At 36.5% G+C, this 20,293-nt stretch overlaps 1 protein-coding gene across 1 annotated transcript in view; it reads right to left on the bottom strand.

Moving 5' to 3' along the window:
• Window positions 1–7,766: 7,766 nt before the first annotated feature.
• The window catches only part of LOC123864423, a 158,324-nt gene continuing 145,797 nt past the window's right edge, over window positions 7,767–20,293 (bottom strand). Inside the window, exons 4-5 of the mRNA XM_045904838.1 lie at window positions 9,629–9,739; window positions 7,767–9,513 (exon numbers count right to left, since the gene is read on the bottom strand). Of these exons, the coding sequence (XP_045760794.1) occupies window positions 8,436–9,513; window positions 9,629–9,739 (1,189 nt within the window). The 3' untranslated portion in view covers window positions 7,767–8,435. The remainder of the gene's footprint in view (window positions 9,514–9,628; window positions 9,740–20,293) is intronic.

Below are 20,293 nucleotides of genomic sequence, written 5' to 3'. Positions count from 1 at the left end.
CACCTGGTGCCTGGCGCTAAGTGACGATGCAGACCTAGATGATGCCATTTTGGTATATCAGTTTTATTATAATAAATCCTTAGTTTAATTAGTTTCTACGTAGCTTTGTACCGGGGCACTAAATCTGTTTCGGCCATGTGGTGGCACCCCACAGGGTGGTAACTTGGTACGGCTGAAACTGCTCTCATCTGACCAGACCAACTTCTACTTTACTTTGCTTACTACATACAGCGTTCGCGACTGCGCCAGGGAGTTCAAATATTATAAATGCGATAAGTGTGTCCGGCTGTCTGACTACTTATTAGCTTTTCACGGCTTTTTGACAAAAGCTACAGACAGATAGCTTGCAAGCAGCAAGCTAGGACACGGGCACAGGCTACTTTTTATCTAGGAAAATCAAAGAGTTCCTAGGGGATTTTTAAAACCCGAATTCGCACGGACAAAGTCGCAGGTATCCTCTAGTGATGTATGAATTAAAGCCTGATCATCAGAAATATAAAATAGGTCACCATATTGCGGAAAACCTGTGGAACTAATTTATACAAGACCATATTGACCATACAAGTGGCGCCCCCAAAGCAAGTTTTTTATATATTTCGGTCAGGACTCAGGCTTGAGTTATAATAGATATCTTCAATGATATAAATACTACCACTTAAGGCGATGAATCCCCGTCGACAAGGCGTTGAGAGCACTTCTGCAGTAAAGCCTTCCCGGCTTCAGGGTAATCCGACCTTTATCCGTCACGCCTCAAACAAATAGCTATGAAGGCTATTTCTCTCAGGAAGATAAGTGAAACCATTGCTTGTTCAGGCTCACAGAATACTTACTAGTACCTTCCAAGTGCAGAAGGATTACTCCGCAAAGCCGTTTAAATGAATAGCGATTTTGATTATGACGCAATAAAGTGCAATAGGGATGTTTCCTATATCAAATGTAATTTTTAACCCCCGACCCAAAACGAGGGGTGTTATAAGTTTGACGTGTGTATCTGTGTCTGTGGCATCGTAGGTCCTAAACTAATGAACCAATTTTAATTTAGTTTATTTTTGTTTGAAAGGTAGCTTGATCGAGAGTGTTCTTAGCTATAATCCAAGAAAATCGGTTCAGCCGTTTGAAAGTTATCAGCTCTTTTCTAGTTACTGTAAACTTCACTTGTCAGGGGTTTTATAAATTTTTACTTTACACTTGTTTTATCAGTGACACCCGTCGAATGCTTATATTTTATGCCTACTAACATTATATTTATAATGTTAGTAGTTAAATGCCAAAGTGTATTTGTATGTCTGCTACTCTGCTGCTTTTCACAGCCATCCGATTTAACCGATTTTGATGAAATTTGGTACAAGGATAGCTTGCATTCCGGTGATGGACATAAGCTATTTATTGTCCCGGGAAATCAAAAAGTACCCACGGGATCCATAAAAACATTTAAATCTACGTGGATAAAGTCGCGGGCATTATCTGTTGGTACAGAGATGGCTTGCATCCTGGAGAGGGACATATGTTTTTATCCGGAAAAACGAAGAGGTTCCACTGGATTTCTTGGACCTCCCGAATAAGAGCCTAACGCATAACTGAGGAGGCTCGTGCGGTAGTGGAGCGGTGCGGGAGAGTGACTGTTGAGTGTTGTCCCAAGTTGACAAATCACTGATTCGCCGTTTCACGTCACCACACCGCTCCACTAGCGCAGGAACCTAGTTATATAAGCGTTATGCCTTTAGGCTATCACAGCTTTATTGATTTTTACAATAAGTTTGAATTTTCCCAAAGTTACTCTATCATTCTTCTCCCTCGAAGACAAGTTCACAGATTTTCTACTCCATTACCTTTTGACCCCGAAAATAGGGTAAAAATAAATGACCTGTTGCGAATGGGCCATAATTTCCGCCTTCGGGAGTTTGTCTGTTTATTGCGTTTCGAGCCTCGGTGTTGATTGCTATCATTCTTTATGTTCACCGGTCAAAAACGAATGGGAGCAATTTTGCTCTTCCTTTAATTTTGCATATCTTTGATGAAATATGACCGCCGACTACCTACACACTTTTTCCTATAATTTTTCTTTTTTTACCCGACTGCGGCAAAGTTAAAAGGAAGGGTTGTGATTTTAGCAGTCTTTGTATGTATGTTTGGTTTCAGATTCTGTGTGTTCCAGCGTAGTGCCTAAACTACTGGGCAGGCCGATTTTGATGAATGAGGTCCATTGATTCGTTATAAAGGTCCGGGCGACATAATATAGACTACATTTTATACGAAATAATTGACCTAACGGATGTTACATCAAAAAAAGTGGAGGCTTCCAAATTTTTTTTTGTATTGTATCGAGTGGGATGTCAAATGAAAGAAGAGAAAATTCTGCGCTCATGAACATAAATTACACCATCATTAAAATATACCAAGCGACAGAAAAACAATTTCACTCTAATATTTCAGCGTTTATTAAGACGATCGCAGTCGGATTTTAGTTTTCAACTTTATCTTGTTTTAATCTCGTATACTGAAAGCGCTTGAAGGCTGGGCCCACGTCGATTGCGGGCAAATCTCAGAGAAGCAAATGAGCAGGCGGGTAAACTGATGTCGAGTGATTACCATCGTCTATGAACATTTACAACGGTCCCGTTTGGTCCGACGAAATCACCAAGCCTTGCGGGAAAACTCGCCCAACACCGAGAAGAATGGCGTGCGCGTGAGGAAGCCTATGTCCAACAATGGGTTAAAGGTTGCCTGGTAGAGATTGCTCCAAGCAATAAGGCCGCCTTTGGACACAATTGTTTTTTCTGTTTTCTTCTTTCTGTGTAGTGTTCCTTTACATGTGTTTTTTGTGTGCAATAAAGTGTTCTATCTATCTATCTATCTAATGGGTTAATAAGGGCTAACAAAGAAGATGAACAGTGCAGCACCAAAGAAACCGACAGTACAAATGATCTCATAAATTATTTAAAATACCTACTCAACGAACAAGTATCACTTGAGGGGTAACAAAACAAAACTTTGACAAAACTTCGGTTGTCGCTTTTCATATTCAGGATGCCATGTTACATAGCGGTAACAAGTTTCTTTAACGACTTTTCAACTTTAGCCCTAATTCGCACGAGCGTTAAAAAAGCGTTGCGTTAAAACCCGGCGTTGCGCTGAACACACAAAGTGCACGTTAAAAAAGCGTTGACGTGTGAACAGATACTTGGGAATGCATTTGTTTTATTTGAAACGCTTTTTTAACGGACGTTAAAAAGCTCTCGTGCGAATGAGGCCTTACTGCTTATAGTTTATTTTTAAAATGGCTGTGATACACAGACAGATGGACAGAATATGGACTGGATAAAACCTGGTTTCCTTGGTTTTTTCACGGAACTGTGAAAAAGGAATAGGTACCTAACTAAGTAGGTACTGACATTACATTTCGTAAATAATACAAGGCAAAAATAAAAGTACATAAATCATTATACCTAATACCTATTTATAGGTAAATTCAACAAATTCTTTTATTTTTCCTCGATCTGCCAACGTTGATTCGAAGCAATTTAACGAGACTTACCAATTAGATATCGCTCCCAGTAAAAAGGCTATCGTTTCTTTGGAACAAACATTTTCTCGCGTCATAGAAAAGCTGCCTAAATTAAATTGGGCACGATTCAACAGACAAGGAAACGGAATTATTTATTTTTAGGGCTCCGTACCTCAAAAGGAAAAACGGAACCCTTATAGGATCACTTTGTTGTCCGTCTGTGCCTAAAAAGATGTAGATCTCAGAAAAAAGAGATATAGATAGATCTCAGCCTTAGACCCAGTTCCTCCGAGACACGGAGGAAACGAAAAGGCCAATGACCACCAAATTCGGTTACCTATCCAGTTACCGACTTGGGTCAACGTTGCTTAATTTTTGCACTATACAGGTGATAGGCAACTAGGCCACACGTCCCATAAGGGTAAACACAATCAAACTTTAAGGGTCCATAAAAAGTTGATATAGGTAGGTAATAAAGTTACCGAAAGATTAATAGAATCAACGGAATTACTCCGACACGTGTAGCGACGGACATTTCATGTGGGTAATTCCATAAACCCTTGAAATTGTTACGACAGAAAATGTTATACGAAATATCATCTTTTGTCCGCGATTTTATCTAAAAGTTCATTCTCAGGGTTCCGTATCCGAAGGGTGCCAACTGTCAACGGGACCCTAGCCTCCGCTGTACGTCTGTCTGTCTGTCTGCGGGCTGTATCTCATGAACCGTAGTAGGTACAGAGTTCAAATTTTCAGAGTGTGTATTTCTAATACAGCTATATCAACAATCTAGTATGGGGTATCAACAAATGATAAAAAAATCTAAATGGCCGCCATGAAAAAAAATTAAAAGCATAAAATTAAAATGTGATATTTCTTATACGGTGCTACGGGACCCTTCATGTGCGAGTCGCACTTGTAAGTCGAAGTACTTTTTTTTTCTCTCGTCTGGCTTTACACTGATTAGCCAATGTCAAGTTTGTAGTTATTTACAAGTTATGGAAACTATATGTGTAAGTATGGACTTCGTCAATCGTCTGTGCCGGCGCCCGCCGACATAAACGCGGCGCCCCTTTAGAGCGCTTCCCAGTCAGTTCCACGACCAATAAACACCAGCAGAACACAAAAACCGGCCACTTCTAACAAAAAAACACTCCAAAAAGTCACAACACGCGCGCCAGCTAACGCCACCACAGACGAAGTTCTATTAAAGTACTAGATGGCGCCACATGTTCATAATATCGCGGTTAAGTTTTAGTACTTTACGAAGTATATAAGAATTTAGATGTTGCTGAGCTGTCAAATCCTATGGGAACTCTTTTGATTTATTTTTGAATATCGTTTGTCCACTAAGTGGAATCAACGATCGTATATTACTATATCATTCATTTAATATTTTATTAAACTTAACTCAAGATTGGATATAGGCGCTGAGTAGGGAGTTATGTGTAGGTAGGTACAGTTATGTGTAGGTAGGTACATGTGATGAGGCTTTTGTTTTCAAAATTAAAATAGTAATAAGGAACGATAAAAACAAAAACCAGCCAAGTGCGAGTCAGACTCGCGTACCGAGGGTTCCGTACCTACTCGAGTATTTTTTTCGACATTTTGCATGATATGCGATAAATCAAAAACTATTATGCATAAAAACAAATAAATATCTGTTTTAGAATGAACAGTTTAAGACTTTTCATATGATACCCCACGTGGTATAGTTATCTTACTTTGAAAATTGAAACACATTTTAATTTTTTTTATGATGTAACCACAAATTCACGGTTTTCGGATCGCTATAAGACCTACCTCCTTGCCCAATTTCATGATTCTAGGTTAACGTGAAGTACCCTATAGGTTTTCTTGGCAGACACAGCAGACGGACAGACAGACAACAAAGTGACCCTATAAGGATTCCTTTTTTTCCTTTTGAGGCACGGAAACCAAAAAAAATTACTAGGTGAACAGACGACATCAAACGAGACAGGAGCCGCTGAATACAGGCGACGCAAGACCGTAGCGTGTGGAGATGGACTGTGAAAGCCTCTACACGAGTGAAGAGACCTATGTTCATCCGTGGAAGTCTATCGGTTGACTACGATGAAGGATGAAAAAATGAGAGCATCAGAATATTCGTTAATTGCGTTTATTCAGCACTTTGAAATATAATCGGAATGGAACATGTATTTTAGGTACATTTAAGTAGGTATATTATATTAAAATATATTTTTCAAGCATTTTGTGATACAGCACTATGTGATATGTGATATTTTTTTAATAACACACAATTGAAATTTGATATATTATGTAGGTACATACAGGTGATACAACTTTTGTTTTCGAAATTAGCGGTCAGGTACCATACTCTCATCATTTTATTATTGTGACCCAGTATAGAAAAATATTATTTAAAAATATATATAAGTACTTATATCTATGTATAGCTGCAACCCAGTAATGGATCGATAAATTTTGATCATTTATGAATTTCCCACAGCAATCACAAAAATTTATGCAAAACAAAGTACTTTATAGTGAAGTTTATATATCACCTGTATATTTTTTAAACTATAACTTCTATAGTAGAAAACAGAATTACATCTAACAATTGGCACCGACATACAATAAATATTTTCTTTTTTTATTGAGAAACTTCTTACAATACTTAAATTTATTTTTACAACTTATATCTACGACGAGATGAAAATATTAATTAAAAATCACAGGGTGTCAATTCCAAATTAAATGTTATAAAGCAACGTGCGACAATAAAGTTCAGTCGTGCGCAATTTTGAAAAAATAATCTCTGGTGATGGAATGGAAACAAATATAAATTAAAAACAAATTAATGATTAAATTTGAGTTGAAGCTTTTTAGCATCATATGGAATATAGCAATTTTTATTTATATTAGTTTCCATTGCTTTTAAAAGTAATAACAAAAAATATGAATCTCGATTTCTTTTACGCAACTAATAAGTTCTTATTTTAAAATTTGTAACAGGATTAAAAGTGTACAATATTATATTTAATACACAACCCAATATTAATCACAAATTATGTATTTTAATCTAAGCAATCATTAAAATTGTAATGTTTTTTATAAAGCTCGTAGGTAATTCTTAAGTAAATTACTATAGTGAAAATATAAATCGATTATTATGAGTCGGTTTAATTTTGTAATGCATCAGAAATTTTAAGCAGTATAACAATGGATAATTGCTTGTGGTGTGTGCATTTTTGTTATTTTTATATATACTAGTTGTACTTGGAAACAAAATTGCCATTTATCAAAGTCATGAGCTATGCTTCAGGGATTAAATTACTGCTTAGCCATCCAGCTTATTTCAATTCCAACAATTTGCAGTTTATACATCAGTATAACACACGAAATTTTCATGAATAATACTGAACAGGCATCAGCTCAAAAACGATCCAAAATCTAATTTTGTAATAATATAATTGACGTTATTTATCTTGACAACATAAGCAGAAACGATGAAACTCTTAATAAAAATGCGTTTGAACTAAAAAGCCAGGGACTATGAAAGTAACTATCTCTGGTTCATTGAGAAACTCTCCAAATCTCTGAGTGAGCAAACTGGAATGGGTACGTCATACATAATGTAGACATATATTTAGCTAAAACATCCCTTAAAATTACAATTGCGTGGAAAATATTATCTTTTTAGTTTGCACAATACTTTCATATAGAAATCTTTTTACAATAGATCAAGTATCAAGAATAATGCATAAATCGCCTTTAATATTTTCTTGTTGACGAACTTATTGATTAGGATTACTTATTCTAGTTATAGATTTTTCTAATAGGTTCAAAAGGAAATCAATGTTTTTTGTTGTACATTAAAAATTTTCTGTGCGTCTATATAACCATTTATTTCAATTTCGAAGAACTCGATATCTGAATATTTGAACGGATCAAAATCTTATATTAGTATTTTACAGGGCTCTGTCCGTCACTCGCTTCCACTCGCTTCATACAATCGTAGTTCCAATTTCATTTGAATATTAAGCAACCAAAGTCCATGAAATTTTGCAGACATATTCTAGAAACTAATATCTGTGTCTGTGGTGTTTTAGATTTTTCTAAAAACATGTACTTTTAAAAATACAGGGGCTCAAAGATTTGTATGTAAACTTTTAAGACCGCGTAACTTTGAAACCGAATATTTTAACAGAAATCTGGAAAACCACAGACATAGATATTAGTTTCTAGAATATGTCTGCAAAATTTCATGGACTTTGGTTGCTTAATATTCAAATGTAATTGAAACTACGTTTGTATGAAGCGAGTGACGGAGAGACCCCTCTTAGATAAACCTCCGTACAGTGTAAAATATTAAGTATCTACCTGACATGTAGAAATAAATTGCATGTATGGGTATGAAAATTGTAATGGGAAATGATTTAAAAATATGTTTTATTTTATACTCTAGCTAATAGTTTAATCTTACTTCTTAACAATTGTATACGTGTGCGAGTAACGATGTAAATACACAATTCAGAAAATTATTACGGTGAAATTTCAAATCTTTTTATAACATCCAAAGCTGTCCATTATTCAAAAAGTTTGCTTCTACTACGCACTACTAATACTTTTGAATTAACATTAAATTGTGTTTTAATTTGACTCCAAAACACAAGCCTCATAAAACACACAATTTGGCATATTAAGAATAATATCACTCGACAATTACACAAAAAAACCATTCTGGCGAGAATTAAGATGAGACGTGGGAGACGTCACTTTAAAATTCTAATTGTAAATGCGCTTATCTTCAGCGGAATGAAGCGGTCACTGGTGCGCCTTTAACGAAATTTATAGCTTGGAGAATTTCGCATTGTGACTAAAGGTTAAGCGGTTCATTCTCTAAGAATTTCACACAAAGATAAATAAAGGAACTTGATAAAATCATTCAGGCATAGCTTTGCGCATGCTCCAGAGGTATATCCGATAACTTGTTTCCCTTTTCTACCCAATTCTTTAGTCTTCCCCGCAATTCTTCCAAGCTTTTAGACTTTGCTTTATTTATCCTTTTGTACTTAACATCTTTCGGTTTAGTCACATTTCTGTGATTTGACATGACTCTATTATAAGTAACCACATGGTTTGGTGGCGGTTCCGTCTCCCCTTCATCACTTTCAGGATTGGAAGTGACTTCCTCATCCGAGTCGTTAGGTGGCATCATTCTTTTTGGCACATAGCTATACGACCACAATTCACTGTTACTCTTGGCCTTACCATCTTTATCATTATCTATACTCTTCACATCACCCGTTAAAACTACACTTCTCATGCGGAAATTGTCTCGCCGCTGAGCTAGAAGACTAGTTTCCTGATACTTTTGCTCATCAGTTTTGTTGAAATCTTTTAATTCCTTTTCAGTACTATTCTGTGCGCTCAAACCTTTTGTAGAATCCCCGTCGACCTCTTCTTCTACGCTGTAAACTGTCTCTAAGATTTCTGGTCTTCGCAAAAATCCATTCGAACGCCTAACCACGTTATACTTCAAGTTTGGATCTATAGCATCTGAGATCGATCGAACTATAGTAACGCTGTCAGGATTAGCTGACCTGAATCTCGGCACATTTGGCAGATTACTGCAATCGGAATCGACATCTTCCATTATAACAGCTGAATCGGAATCGTTTAGAGAATCAAAGTCGCCAGTGATATGTGTATCTTGTAACATATCTCTAAAGTCTGGAATAGTTTGCGATGTATCGATACCATTATCGAGTAGTTTAGATTGAAGGGATTCGATTACTTTTTGTTGCTTCATGATAATTGTCTCCCGCAAGGCAAGCATGTTGGTTATCTCCTTCTGTTTGCGAACCAATCGCGATTCGAATAAGAGGAGTTGGCTGGAAAGTGATTTGAGTTGTTCAGCCTTTTCTCGTTGCAAACGTGTGACTAGTTCTTCTTGAGTTCGTTGTGAGCGGCGCCATGTTAGAAGTTGGTGGGCCTGCGCACGGTATTTCATCCGAAGGTCTCTGGAAACAAATGAAATAAAATGTTCAACGTAAAGAAATTTCAAAAAAAAAAACATACCAAAATATAAAACTAGAAATAATTTCCATAAATTCTACAAGGCGAAACGATGTATACCTGATGGTTCTTCGAGCATCATCAAGGGTATGGGCCTCCAGCGGATCGGTGAGGGAGGCTGCAAGCGATATATCTGGTTCAGTTGGGCTGTTGAGAGCCGACTCGCTCCGACTGTGAACAAGAGAAAAATCCATTTTAAAAATGTTTTTCATCCTCCGACAGTTTAATCGTTTACGTTTAAATCACAGATAAAACAAAATCTTCAAAAGCCGGGAATGTATTGGCGTTTTTCCAGATGCTACAAATGCTCATGAGTGACCCACACTCGTTATTTTTATAAAAAAAAGTTCCACGCTTAGGTTTCAAAATAAATCCAAAACAAACTTAAGTTCAAAGGAATGTAAAAAAAATAATTAAAAATACATAGCCAGAAAAAGGTTATGACTATTTTCTAGTAATATGATGTGTCTAATGTTGATATTCTATTTATGAGTACACAGTTGCACACAATATAGAAAAGATTAGGTATTTGGAAATATCCGAACAATGGAGCATTGATCATCGGAAATGAAGCCCGAATTCTCGTCTATTGTTGTCATTATCGTTTGTAGCCTTCATTATTTTCCCTTTTATATTCTTCAACCAGCCAACCTCTAACTTTGCTTTTATCTATGGAATAATTTCGAATTTTGATATTTTGTGTTCAATTCAGCTACTTTATTCATTCATGTTTATCAATAATAATTTCAAATATCATTCAGCCTCCATACTAAAAATATTTGCCAATTTTATATTTCTTTAGTGGCGAAGAAGAAAATACCTAACAGTGAACGAATCGAAATTAGAACTTGACCTTTTTTGTAAAAAATTTATAACAACATCCAAAACAAAACTTTCCAAGATTTTTTTTATTAATTAACTTAACATTTTTATTACTTCAAAATTGCCTTTTCTTACATTTTAGGCTTGGACCTATAAACTCTCTATATAAATAGGTTTCTTGCATTTTTATAAAACTTCTATTACTCGCTTTAATTGCGGTACATTTGTTAGACCCCGCATATAAGCCTCCAGATAAGAGCGAATAAACTAATTATTGTTTAGGGCGCCTCCATTAATGAAATTTTGCACCAACATTTAGAGCTTTGAAAATGTAATTAGCATTACCATTATCCCGCATAATACTGACAAATTAAATAACATCTGCTGGTGAGCAATTTTGAGGATCTCTCATTTGTTTCGTTTATTCTGCAAAGTAAAGAACAATCATAAAAGTATCTTAACTAGCTTATATCCGCATAGAAAGATCATTTTAAAAAAACTTTTGTTTTTTCAACTACTGAATTAGGCCCAGTTGCATGATAGGTGATACAACCTATGTTACGTTACCGTTTAGTATTGACACTAATAAAAAGAAAAGTGGGTTGCACAAATCAGTATCAAGGTTCAAAGTTAACAAATCCAAACTTGTTGTTTGTTAATGTACCAACCCATTGGCCTTTTATTGGCCCAAAAATACAAGAAGCACACTTTTTCACTTCCTCCGAGCAAAATGTATTAGCATGATAGAACAAACTATATTTTCTTACGACTTTAGTATGAAGACAAAAGAATAACATAACCCAATACGGTTAACTCATGTTACATATTTACATATTATAACGTTTGTAGATGTTTTGTATGAAGTTACTGTAATATGATTCGCTTGTGTTCCAAGTAAAATAACACGAAATAACGGATAAAGAATGGTTCTCATATACATCGCATTTCATATTCATAAGCCAGAGCTCACACGTTGTACTTTTATATGCTTAACTGCGAAAGAAATAAAGGCTAAAATACAATATATACCAGCTTAACATTCGTGATGTAGGTAACATCACGAATGTTAAGCTGGTAACTACTTCGTAATACCTATTAATCTAATAAAGAATTAGTTCACGTGTGGAAATAAACCGATATAGCCGAGATGAAAAGAACTGAGTTTCACAAATAAATAATTAACAAGTATCAAGATGAGCGAGGTCCACCACTAAGTACTTTAGTTTTAAGTTTTCGTTATTAATAATTATCACCATTATATTATTATTTTCCAAATTCCAGAATTAATGACAAAAAGTCAATTAATGTCAAAATGGTACCCAATTTGAATAAATGATTTCCCTCTAAAAAAATCGACCCTTTCTTAAATTCTCAAAACTTTCACGATATTTTCCTTCTTCGTTAAAGCAAGTAATATTTAAAGGCTTAAAAAGGGAATAACTCCGAAAACTTAGAGGTGCATGCCCGGGATCGAAGAACCAACTTCCCTATAGGCGGCCGACGCGTCTTCTTAACCATTAAGCTACCACTGCTTTTTGGCCCACGTTGGGCGCCAGTGTAATGAAGTTGGCTAGGGTTTGGATCTTTCTCCCCTATACACTTAAGACCTTAGACTCTTCTTACATTCCATCCATAATTAATGTTATAAAAATAAGTATACATACGGAACCCTGAAAATGATGTCGACCAGAAATCCAAGATTAGAATCCGAAGCAAAGAGCGATTTTTGCTCCTGGCCAGAGATACAATTGTATCTATTGTAATTTGTACTAAATATTCTGATCTAATTTGTTTTAAAACTCAAACTTCGCTTTGAAAATATTACAACCACATCATTAAAAATTAATCTCGAAATCAAACTTCAGCTGTTAATATAAACTCGAAACATTTAATATTTCGCAATTCAATGGAAAAGTTGATTTTCTCGGAAAATGAAGGCATAAAGGGAACTTTGCCGAAGAGCTTTCGAATGTTCGTATTATTTTGCTTTATTAGGTAATGTACATTTTTATTGAGAAAGAATTGAAAAACCGGCCAAGTGCGAGTCAGACTTCGTAGTTCGTAGTCAGACTACCCTATAGGTTTCTTGACAGACACGACGGACGGACGGACGGACGGGCGGACAGACAGCCAGACAGAAAGACAGACAGACAACAAAGTGATCCTATAAGGGTTCCGTTTTTCCGTTCGAGGTATGGAAACCTAAAAATTAAGTACTTTTAAAGTTAGTTTTACCTAGATCGCAGAACATTAAGTTTTCTCTTAAAAGCTCGAGTATCAAAGGGAATGCAGGACTTTTCTTACTTGGAAATAGTTTGTTAAGGTTTATTTTTAGGGTTCCGTACCTCAAAAGGAAAAAAGCAACCTTTATAGGATCACTTCATTGTCTGGCTATCTGTCTGCCTGCCGGTTCGTCTGTCTGTCCATCCGTCTGTATATCTGTCGTATCTGTCAAGAAACCTATAGTGTACTTCCCGTTGACCTAGGTATAGGTAGGTCTTATAGGTCTTATCATAAGGGGAAAAATCTGGATCCGTGAATTTTTTGTCACGTCACAAAAAAAAATATGACCATGAACAAATAATAATTAGTATTTTCAATTTTCAAAGTAAGAATACCAAACCAAGCGGGGTATCATATAAAAGGACTTTACCTGTTAATTCTAAAACAGATTTTTATGCATAATAGTTTTTGATTTATCGTGCAAAATGTCGAAAAAATACGACTGTAATACGGAACCTTCGGTGCACGAATCTGACTCGCACACGGCCGGTTTTCCAACGTTGAGAGAGCTTTAGGTAACTTTTCCTTTTCCATTTTCCTCGGCTGTCGTGAAATAGTTACCACTAAGTAGTTTTAAGAGCCACTAATATTATGGTAATTAGTATGCGCTTTGACGATATAATTTTATATGCCAAAATTTTACTAAATCACAGCACACTAATATTATCACACTTAACACTAATATTATAAAGGCGAACGTTTGTGTGTGTGTGTGTGTGTGTGTGTGTGTGTATGTTTGTTACTCCTTCACGCAAAAACTACTGGACGAATTTGGCTGAAATTTGGAATAGAGATAAATAATATCCTTGATTAGCACATAGGCTACTTTGTATCCCGGAAATTCAAAGAGCTCTCACGGGATTTCGGAAAACCCTAAATCCACGCGGACGAAGTCGCGGGCATCATCATACTAATATTATAAAGGTGAAAGTTTGTATGTGTGTGTGTGTGTGTGTGTGTGTGTGTGTGTGTGTGTGTGTGTGTGTGTGTGTGTGTGTGTGTGTGTGTGTGTGTGTGTGTGTGTGTGTGTGTGTGTGTGTGTGTTTGTGTGTGTGTGTGTGTGTGTGTGTGTGTGTTTGTTACTCCTTCACGCAAAAACCACTGGACGGATTTGGCTGAAATTCGGAATGGAGATAAATAATATCCTTGATTAGCACATAGGCTACTTTTATCCCGGAAATTCAAAGAGTTCCCACGGGATTTCGAAAAACCTAAATCCACGCGGACGAAGTCGCGGGTATCATCTAGTATAAATTAAATTACTGGATATAAAATTACTAGAAACTATCTATTAAGTTACGTAGGCAAGTTTTCTTTGTATAATTTGCGAGTATTTAAGTATACTTAACAGTTTTCACACGTAACTCGCGTGGGTTAGGGCAATATATCACCACCTAAATAGCAAGCCAGCACGATCTTCCGACATGTTACAATTTCCGGATACGATAGTAATATCTTGAATAGAAGCGAAAAACTCCAAACATAAGTATCTACTTATGCCTGGGTCGATGGTTCATTAACTACAATATAACTTTATTTGCTTGCTTATTGATAGAACACTGGTCATTGAAATCAAATTTACTTATTACAATTAAAAGCAACGTAACCATTTTTCTATTTCAGTTTCAATTGCATCAGTTTTTTAATGATAATATCATGGAAACATATAATGAAAGATGGAACGCTTGACATATGTCGTGCGTGCCATCTTCCTGGGGAATCCCTCAGACATATTGTTTCCGGTTGTTCTTATCTTGCTAACGGCGAATACTTACACAGACATAATCAAGTAGCCAAGATAATCCATCAACAACTTGCTCTTCAATATGGCCTTGTAGATACTGAGGTGCCGTACTATAGGTACGACCCAATGTCAGTTCTTGAAAATAGCAGTGCCCTGCTTTACTGGGATCGGTCGGTTACCACTGACAGGTATATTGTAGCCAATAGACCTGATATAGTGCTAGTTGACCGATCAGCGCGTCGAGCAATGATTGTTGATGTCACTATTCCACATGATGATAATCTAGTGAAAGCAGAAAAGGAAAAAGTATCGAAATACTTGGACCTGGCCCACGAGATTACCGCCATGTGGAGTGTTGACTCAGCGATTATTGTACCGATAGTTGTATCAGTCCACGGTCTTATTGCGAACAGTTTCGACCAACATCTTAACAAACTGTCGCTTAACTGTTGGATCAAGGGTAAGATACAGAAGGCAGTGATTCTTGGGACGGCACGCATTGTGAGGAGGTTCCTCACTCTGGAGCCCTGACCACTGACGGCTTGGGTCCAACCCACCCTGTTGCCAGTGGGAGTCATTTTATCATATTTTTATTCAATGTTTTTTTTTTCCGTTTAGTTTTTTGTTGTTTATGTTATTTTATTTCTCTTTTGTTTTTCTGTTATTTATTGATGATGTTGTTGATGTTATTTTATTTTTTGTTGTTTCTGTTATTTTTTCTGTGTTTATGTTATTTTTTCTGTTGTTTTTGTTATTTTATTGTTTGTTGTTTAAAAATAAGATAAAATGAGAAAAATAAATAAATGAGAGGACTTAAAAATATCATGGTTATACCTCTGACGATATCTGGATAACAGTACGTAAATTCTAAACTTTAGAATTTAGACTTTAGAATTTAGAATCTAAAGGATAATCAGCATACAACTGGGTCTACTGCAATTATCAAATTATCTTACAAATTCACAATACAATTATTAATTTAAAAAAAACTAAAAAAAAAACATTTAATTGCAGGTCAAGGAGCCAGGAGGTCAGGAGCAGGCCAAACCTGGTTACGTACTGTTAGAACATTTCGAAACTATATTGAAAAAAATACAGTGGCACCTATTTTGAATAAGTAAATGGCTTTCATTTGATTTCAAATTGTAACGAAGTATACTTACCCAGTATAAGTAAATACTCCGCTGAAAACTGTTATAACTGACCCCATCAACACAACACAAAGTCCATTAAAATAACACAAATCTAATTTGTTCTACTATACTAGCACAAGAGCAAAGGTCAACTTGAAACGGAAACAAATAGAAAACTGTATGAAAGCTTAAAATATCCGTAATACTGTGTGGTGGTAATACTAAAACAAAGCACAAGGCACCCCTTCCACTACCCCCTAATAAAGTGTTTTCATTCGCTTGTTTAGTGACACTATGACTAAGTCAATCGTCCATCCTTTTCCATCAGTTCTATTGAGAATGAAACAGGTAACTTTTTGTACTTTCGAATCGAAAAGTGCTTAACAATATTCTATCTTATTAAGTAGATCAATTTTCATCATCATCATCATTCATCATCAGCCTGCGGGCGTCCACAGCTGAGCCTAATAGGTTTTTTTTCAAGTAGCGTCAGAACACCTGGTTCTCAGCCTTCCTCATTCAGATTAGTTATTGAAAAAATTAATTAGACAAAGAATCCTATGGTACCATCTCGATTATCTAAGCAATTAAATATCACTTGCTTTAACTGTGAAGGAAAACAACCTGCAAGCCTGAGAGTTCTCCATAATATTATGGTCTATAAAGATATGTGAAGTCTGATAATCCGCACTTGGACAGCGTGGTCTAAACGTGGACTATGGCCTACGAATTCTGAGGTGACCCGTGCGCTGTAATGGGCTAGCGATAGGTTGATCATGATGAAGATGATGATAACCAACTCGATCCTTCCTTCCTCATCCACCCCCTCTCCACCAGCTTCTTCAGGTTATCGGTTCAGCAGGCTGGAGGTCATCCTACACTACGCTTACCAGTACGTGATCTCTACTCCAGAATATGCCCTCTGCCCCATCAGCCGTCAGTTCTGCGACGGACACGACCTGCTCATTGCCTATTCAGCTTGCTTATCCTTTGAGCTATGTCGGTCGCTTTTATTCCTCGTTCCGGATTTTATCCCTGAGAATCCCAACATAGCTCGCTCCGCAGCGCGCTGAGCTAATCCACCAATATCGCGATCCAATATCGAATAGCGTCATTTCCAACGCTTTAGTGGGTTTCACACAAATCCCCTCGCTCTTCGCACTCTCTTGCGGGGTAGATGCTAGATTTTCTAAGACTTTATTCAATATTTAGGGTTCCGTACCTCAAACGGAATAAAGGAACCCTTATAGGATCTCTTCGTTGTATGCCTATGAGTCCGTCGTGCCTTTCAAGAGTCAAGACCTGGCAAGGGAATAAAATCCTGGAAGATTGTTATTATACAAAACTAGCAAGAGTTTGCAAAGAATGCCGGAGCGAAACGTGTGTCGGGTGTGTTTTGGGGGATTTGTGTTGTGCTGCGTGGTGGTGCATATTGCTTGCTTGGTGGTGCATATAGTTTAGCTATTTATTTTATCACCTATGATATCATCAGTAAGCTAATAAAAAAGTCAAGTGTTTAAAAAGCTTTTGACATTTAAAAAAAAAACACTTTTTTACAGTAATGTGATGGCGAAAGTACTACAGATAGGGTCCGTCACGGTTGAACGAACAACTCCGCGCGACCAAGCGCGCGGGCCTAAAGCAGGTGGTTGGCGGTTCCTTATAAGCAGATGTTTATTATCACTTTTACTTTTATTCAATAAAAAATCAGTCACGTGCGAGTCAGATTCACACACGAAGGGTTCCGTACAATCATACAAGATATAACACTTTAATTTTTGTAAATTTTTATGGCGATGAAATTTTTATTATTCGTTGTTATTGCGGCAATAGAAATACACATTCTGTAAAATATTCAATTATCTACCTTCCACGAGATAGGCTTGAACCCGCTGACAGACAGACGGACGGACAGCGCGGCGGAGGCTTAAGTAGTAAGGTTCCGCTGTAGTAAGGTAGTAGGGTTCCGCTGGCACGCTTCCTGTACGGAACCCTATTTCATCAATCGCTTGGTTAAGATCATTAGCTGCTCTTCGTAACGAAATCGCTTTTTCCGTTGGTAAAAATAAGCAGGCGTTTACTTTGCGGAAGTCCATGATACACCAACTCGTTTCTAGATTTTCCACAAAGCAAAAAATAGTTCCATTCATCATTTAGTCATTGCTGAGCTATTTTATATTTACTGCAATACATAAAAATTGTCCCCATTTCTAAATTAATCCAAGATTCTAGTCCATTTCTAAATCAAAGTCTGTCAACACTGACGCCAGTTCGCTCTTTAATAAATAAAACCCCGCTCGCAGCCATAAATTAATTAATTTCCTCGCTTTAAATGGCAACATTGGACCGAAATGGCGCTTTTATTATACTGTGGAATAGTCTTGAGAGAATTGTAGCGCAAATATAATTGATGTATTCACAATTTCAAGACGAGAAAATAAAAAGAACCAAATTAGATTAAACGCGTTATTCTGGCTTTACACTGGGTTAATTCTCTCAATTTTATAGCTCCAATACACATTGACCCGACACGTTTGGCCGGCCATGCAGGAGTAACAAGTATAAACGCTTTTTCTGAATTGTGGCTCCTAAGAAGTGCATAAAAAAAAAAGTTGGCAAGCCAACCTCCACTGGCCTTCACGAGTCTACGTGGCAAAATGTACGTCAAATTGCAGTATCACAAACCTATGTGTAGTGTACATTTTAAATACCAGCATCTCGTGTCGTTGTTTTTGAGCAGCTCATCAAAACGATCTATGCAAAGTCAAAGTGTATTCTATAGATCTCAGCATTAGACACGTAACGTGGGTCAGCGCGTTTGTGGAATACAAATACATACAAACATTGAAGGATCTTGATGCAATTGGCAAGCAACATTTTCACATTGATCGGCACTCGCCGAATGGATTGGGCTAATGTGTACTGAAGCTTTCAAATGGTACTCAATTTAGCTCAGGTGCTTGTATAATACGCCTTATTTCACAAGATACATCTTAATTTACTGTAACACATTTACTGTGGATAAATCCCCCTCTTTTTTCATATATTCAGCAATATCCTCAGCTAGCAACAAAGAAAACCTTTTTAATTACACGACCGTACAAATTACTGTGTATTATTTTCCGAGTTTTCCCAACTTTTCCTCCTTCTAAATTAAAGTGTGCGGACGCTGACGACACGCTATTTATCAAATAAAATCCTTCTTATAACTTGAAATTGATAACTTTTTCCGCTAAAAGAGATATTATGGCAGATGAAAATTGTTAAAGTTAGCAAAAGTTAGAAACTAAGAACGTAATCATTCACGGAAAAGCAAGCGTTAAGTTTAAACTAATATTCGGTATCTAAATCTAAAATGTATCTAATATTGGTAACAAAATGTTTGCCTACCTAAGCGAATTTTAGCTACGGTAGCCAAGTACAATAATTAATTATTACTAAATGATGCCCGCAACTTCGTCCGCGTGGATTTAGGTTTTTTAAAAATCCCGTGGGGACATTTTGATTTTCCGATTGCCTATATCAGTTTTCGGGATGTAAGCTAACTCTGTACCTTTCTATACAAAATCGGTTAAACTATTAGGCTGTGGAAAGCTAGCAGGCAGACAGACAGACAGGCTTTCGCATGTCTAATATGAATATGGATCTTAGTGCACAAAGGGTATGCGCAAACACAGGCAATCTCTATTTCGACACTTATGGTCCGATGGATGGGATGGAGAGAATAGGTACTAAGTAATGAAATGACATCAAAACTTTGGACTAAATAACAAGTGTAAATTAAAAATTTATAACACCCCCAACAAGTGAAGGTTACAGTAACTAGAAAATAGCTGATAACTTTCAAACGGCTGAACCGATTTTCTTGGATTATAGCTAAGAACACTCTCGATCAAAGCCACCTTTCAAACAAAAAAAACTAAATTAAAATCGGTTCATTCGTTTAAGCGCTACGATGCCACAGACAGATACACAGATACACACGTCAAACTTATAACACTCCTCTTTTTGGGTCGGGGGTTAATAAAATATGTTCTAGTTGTATGGGATCAGCTGCAAAGCATAGTGCTTGTAAAACTTAGTTTCAAGAAGAAACACTATAACGTCCTTCAAACTTTAGTTTACAAGTAGGTTCATAGTCAAGTAGTAGTTGCAACGGAACTAGATATATTATTATACTAGCTGTGCCCGCGACTTCGTTCGCGTGGAATAGTGACCGCGCTTTATATAGCCACATACGCTCCGTTACTACGCTACGTGAAAAATGTTTGCCGTGATTCTTTATATTGACATAACTTTTTTATTTATGAACCGATTGACATGAAATAAACACTAAATGTTAAGTGAAGCTTACTACAATATATTAGTGAAAACCGTATCTAAATCGAATAAGCCGTTTCTGATATTAGCGTGCACAAACACACAGACAAACAGACAAAAAAAAATTACAATTTCGGGTTTGGCGTCGATATAATAACAACCCCTGCTACTTTTTTTTATATATTTCCATTGTACAGACACCACTTTTCTACAATTTTATTATATGTATATAGATAGATAGATAGCATCGAGTTTTCAGGAACTTTAGTAGAACAAAGTTAAACGTAGTGCTATTTAACTAGAGAGATAAAGTGCACAAAGTTTGAAGATGCAAAGCTATGATGGAAAGATAGGAAGATCTCACATAAATAACAACGCTCCATGCAAGTTTTTCGACCACCTGTGCTAAGACATAGAGATATT

The sequence above is a fragment of the Maniola jurtina genome, chromosome 4 (assembly GCF_905333055.1).
Source record: "Maniola jurtina chromosome 4, ilManJurt1.1, whole genome shotgun sequence".
NCBI classification, from domain to species: domain Eukaryota; kingdom Metazoa; phylum Arthropoda; class Insecta; order Lepidoptera; family Nymphalidae; genus Maniola; species Maniola jurtina.
This window is presented reverse-complemented; position numbering and strand designations above follow the sequence as displayed.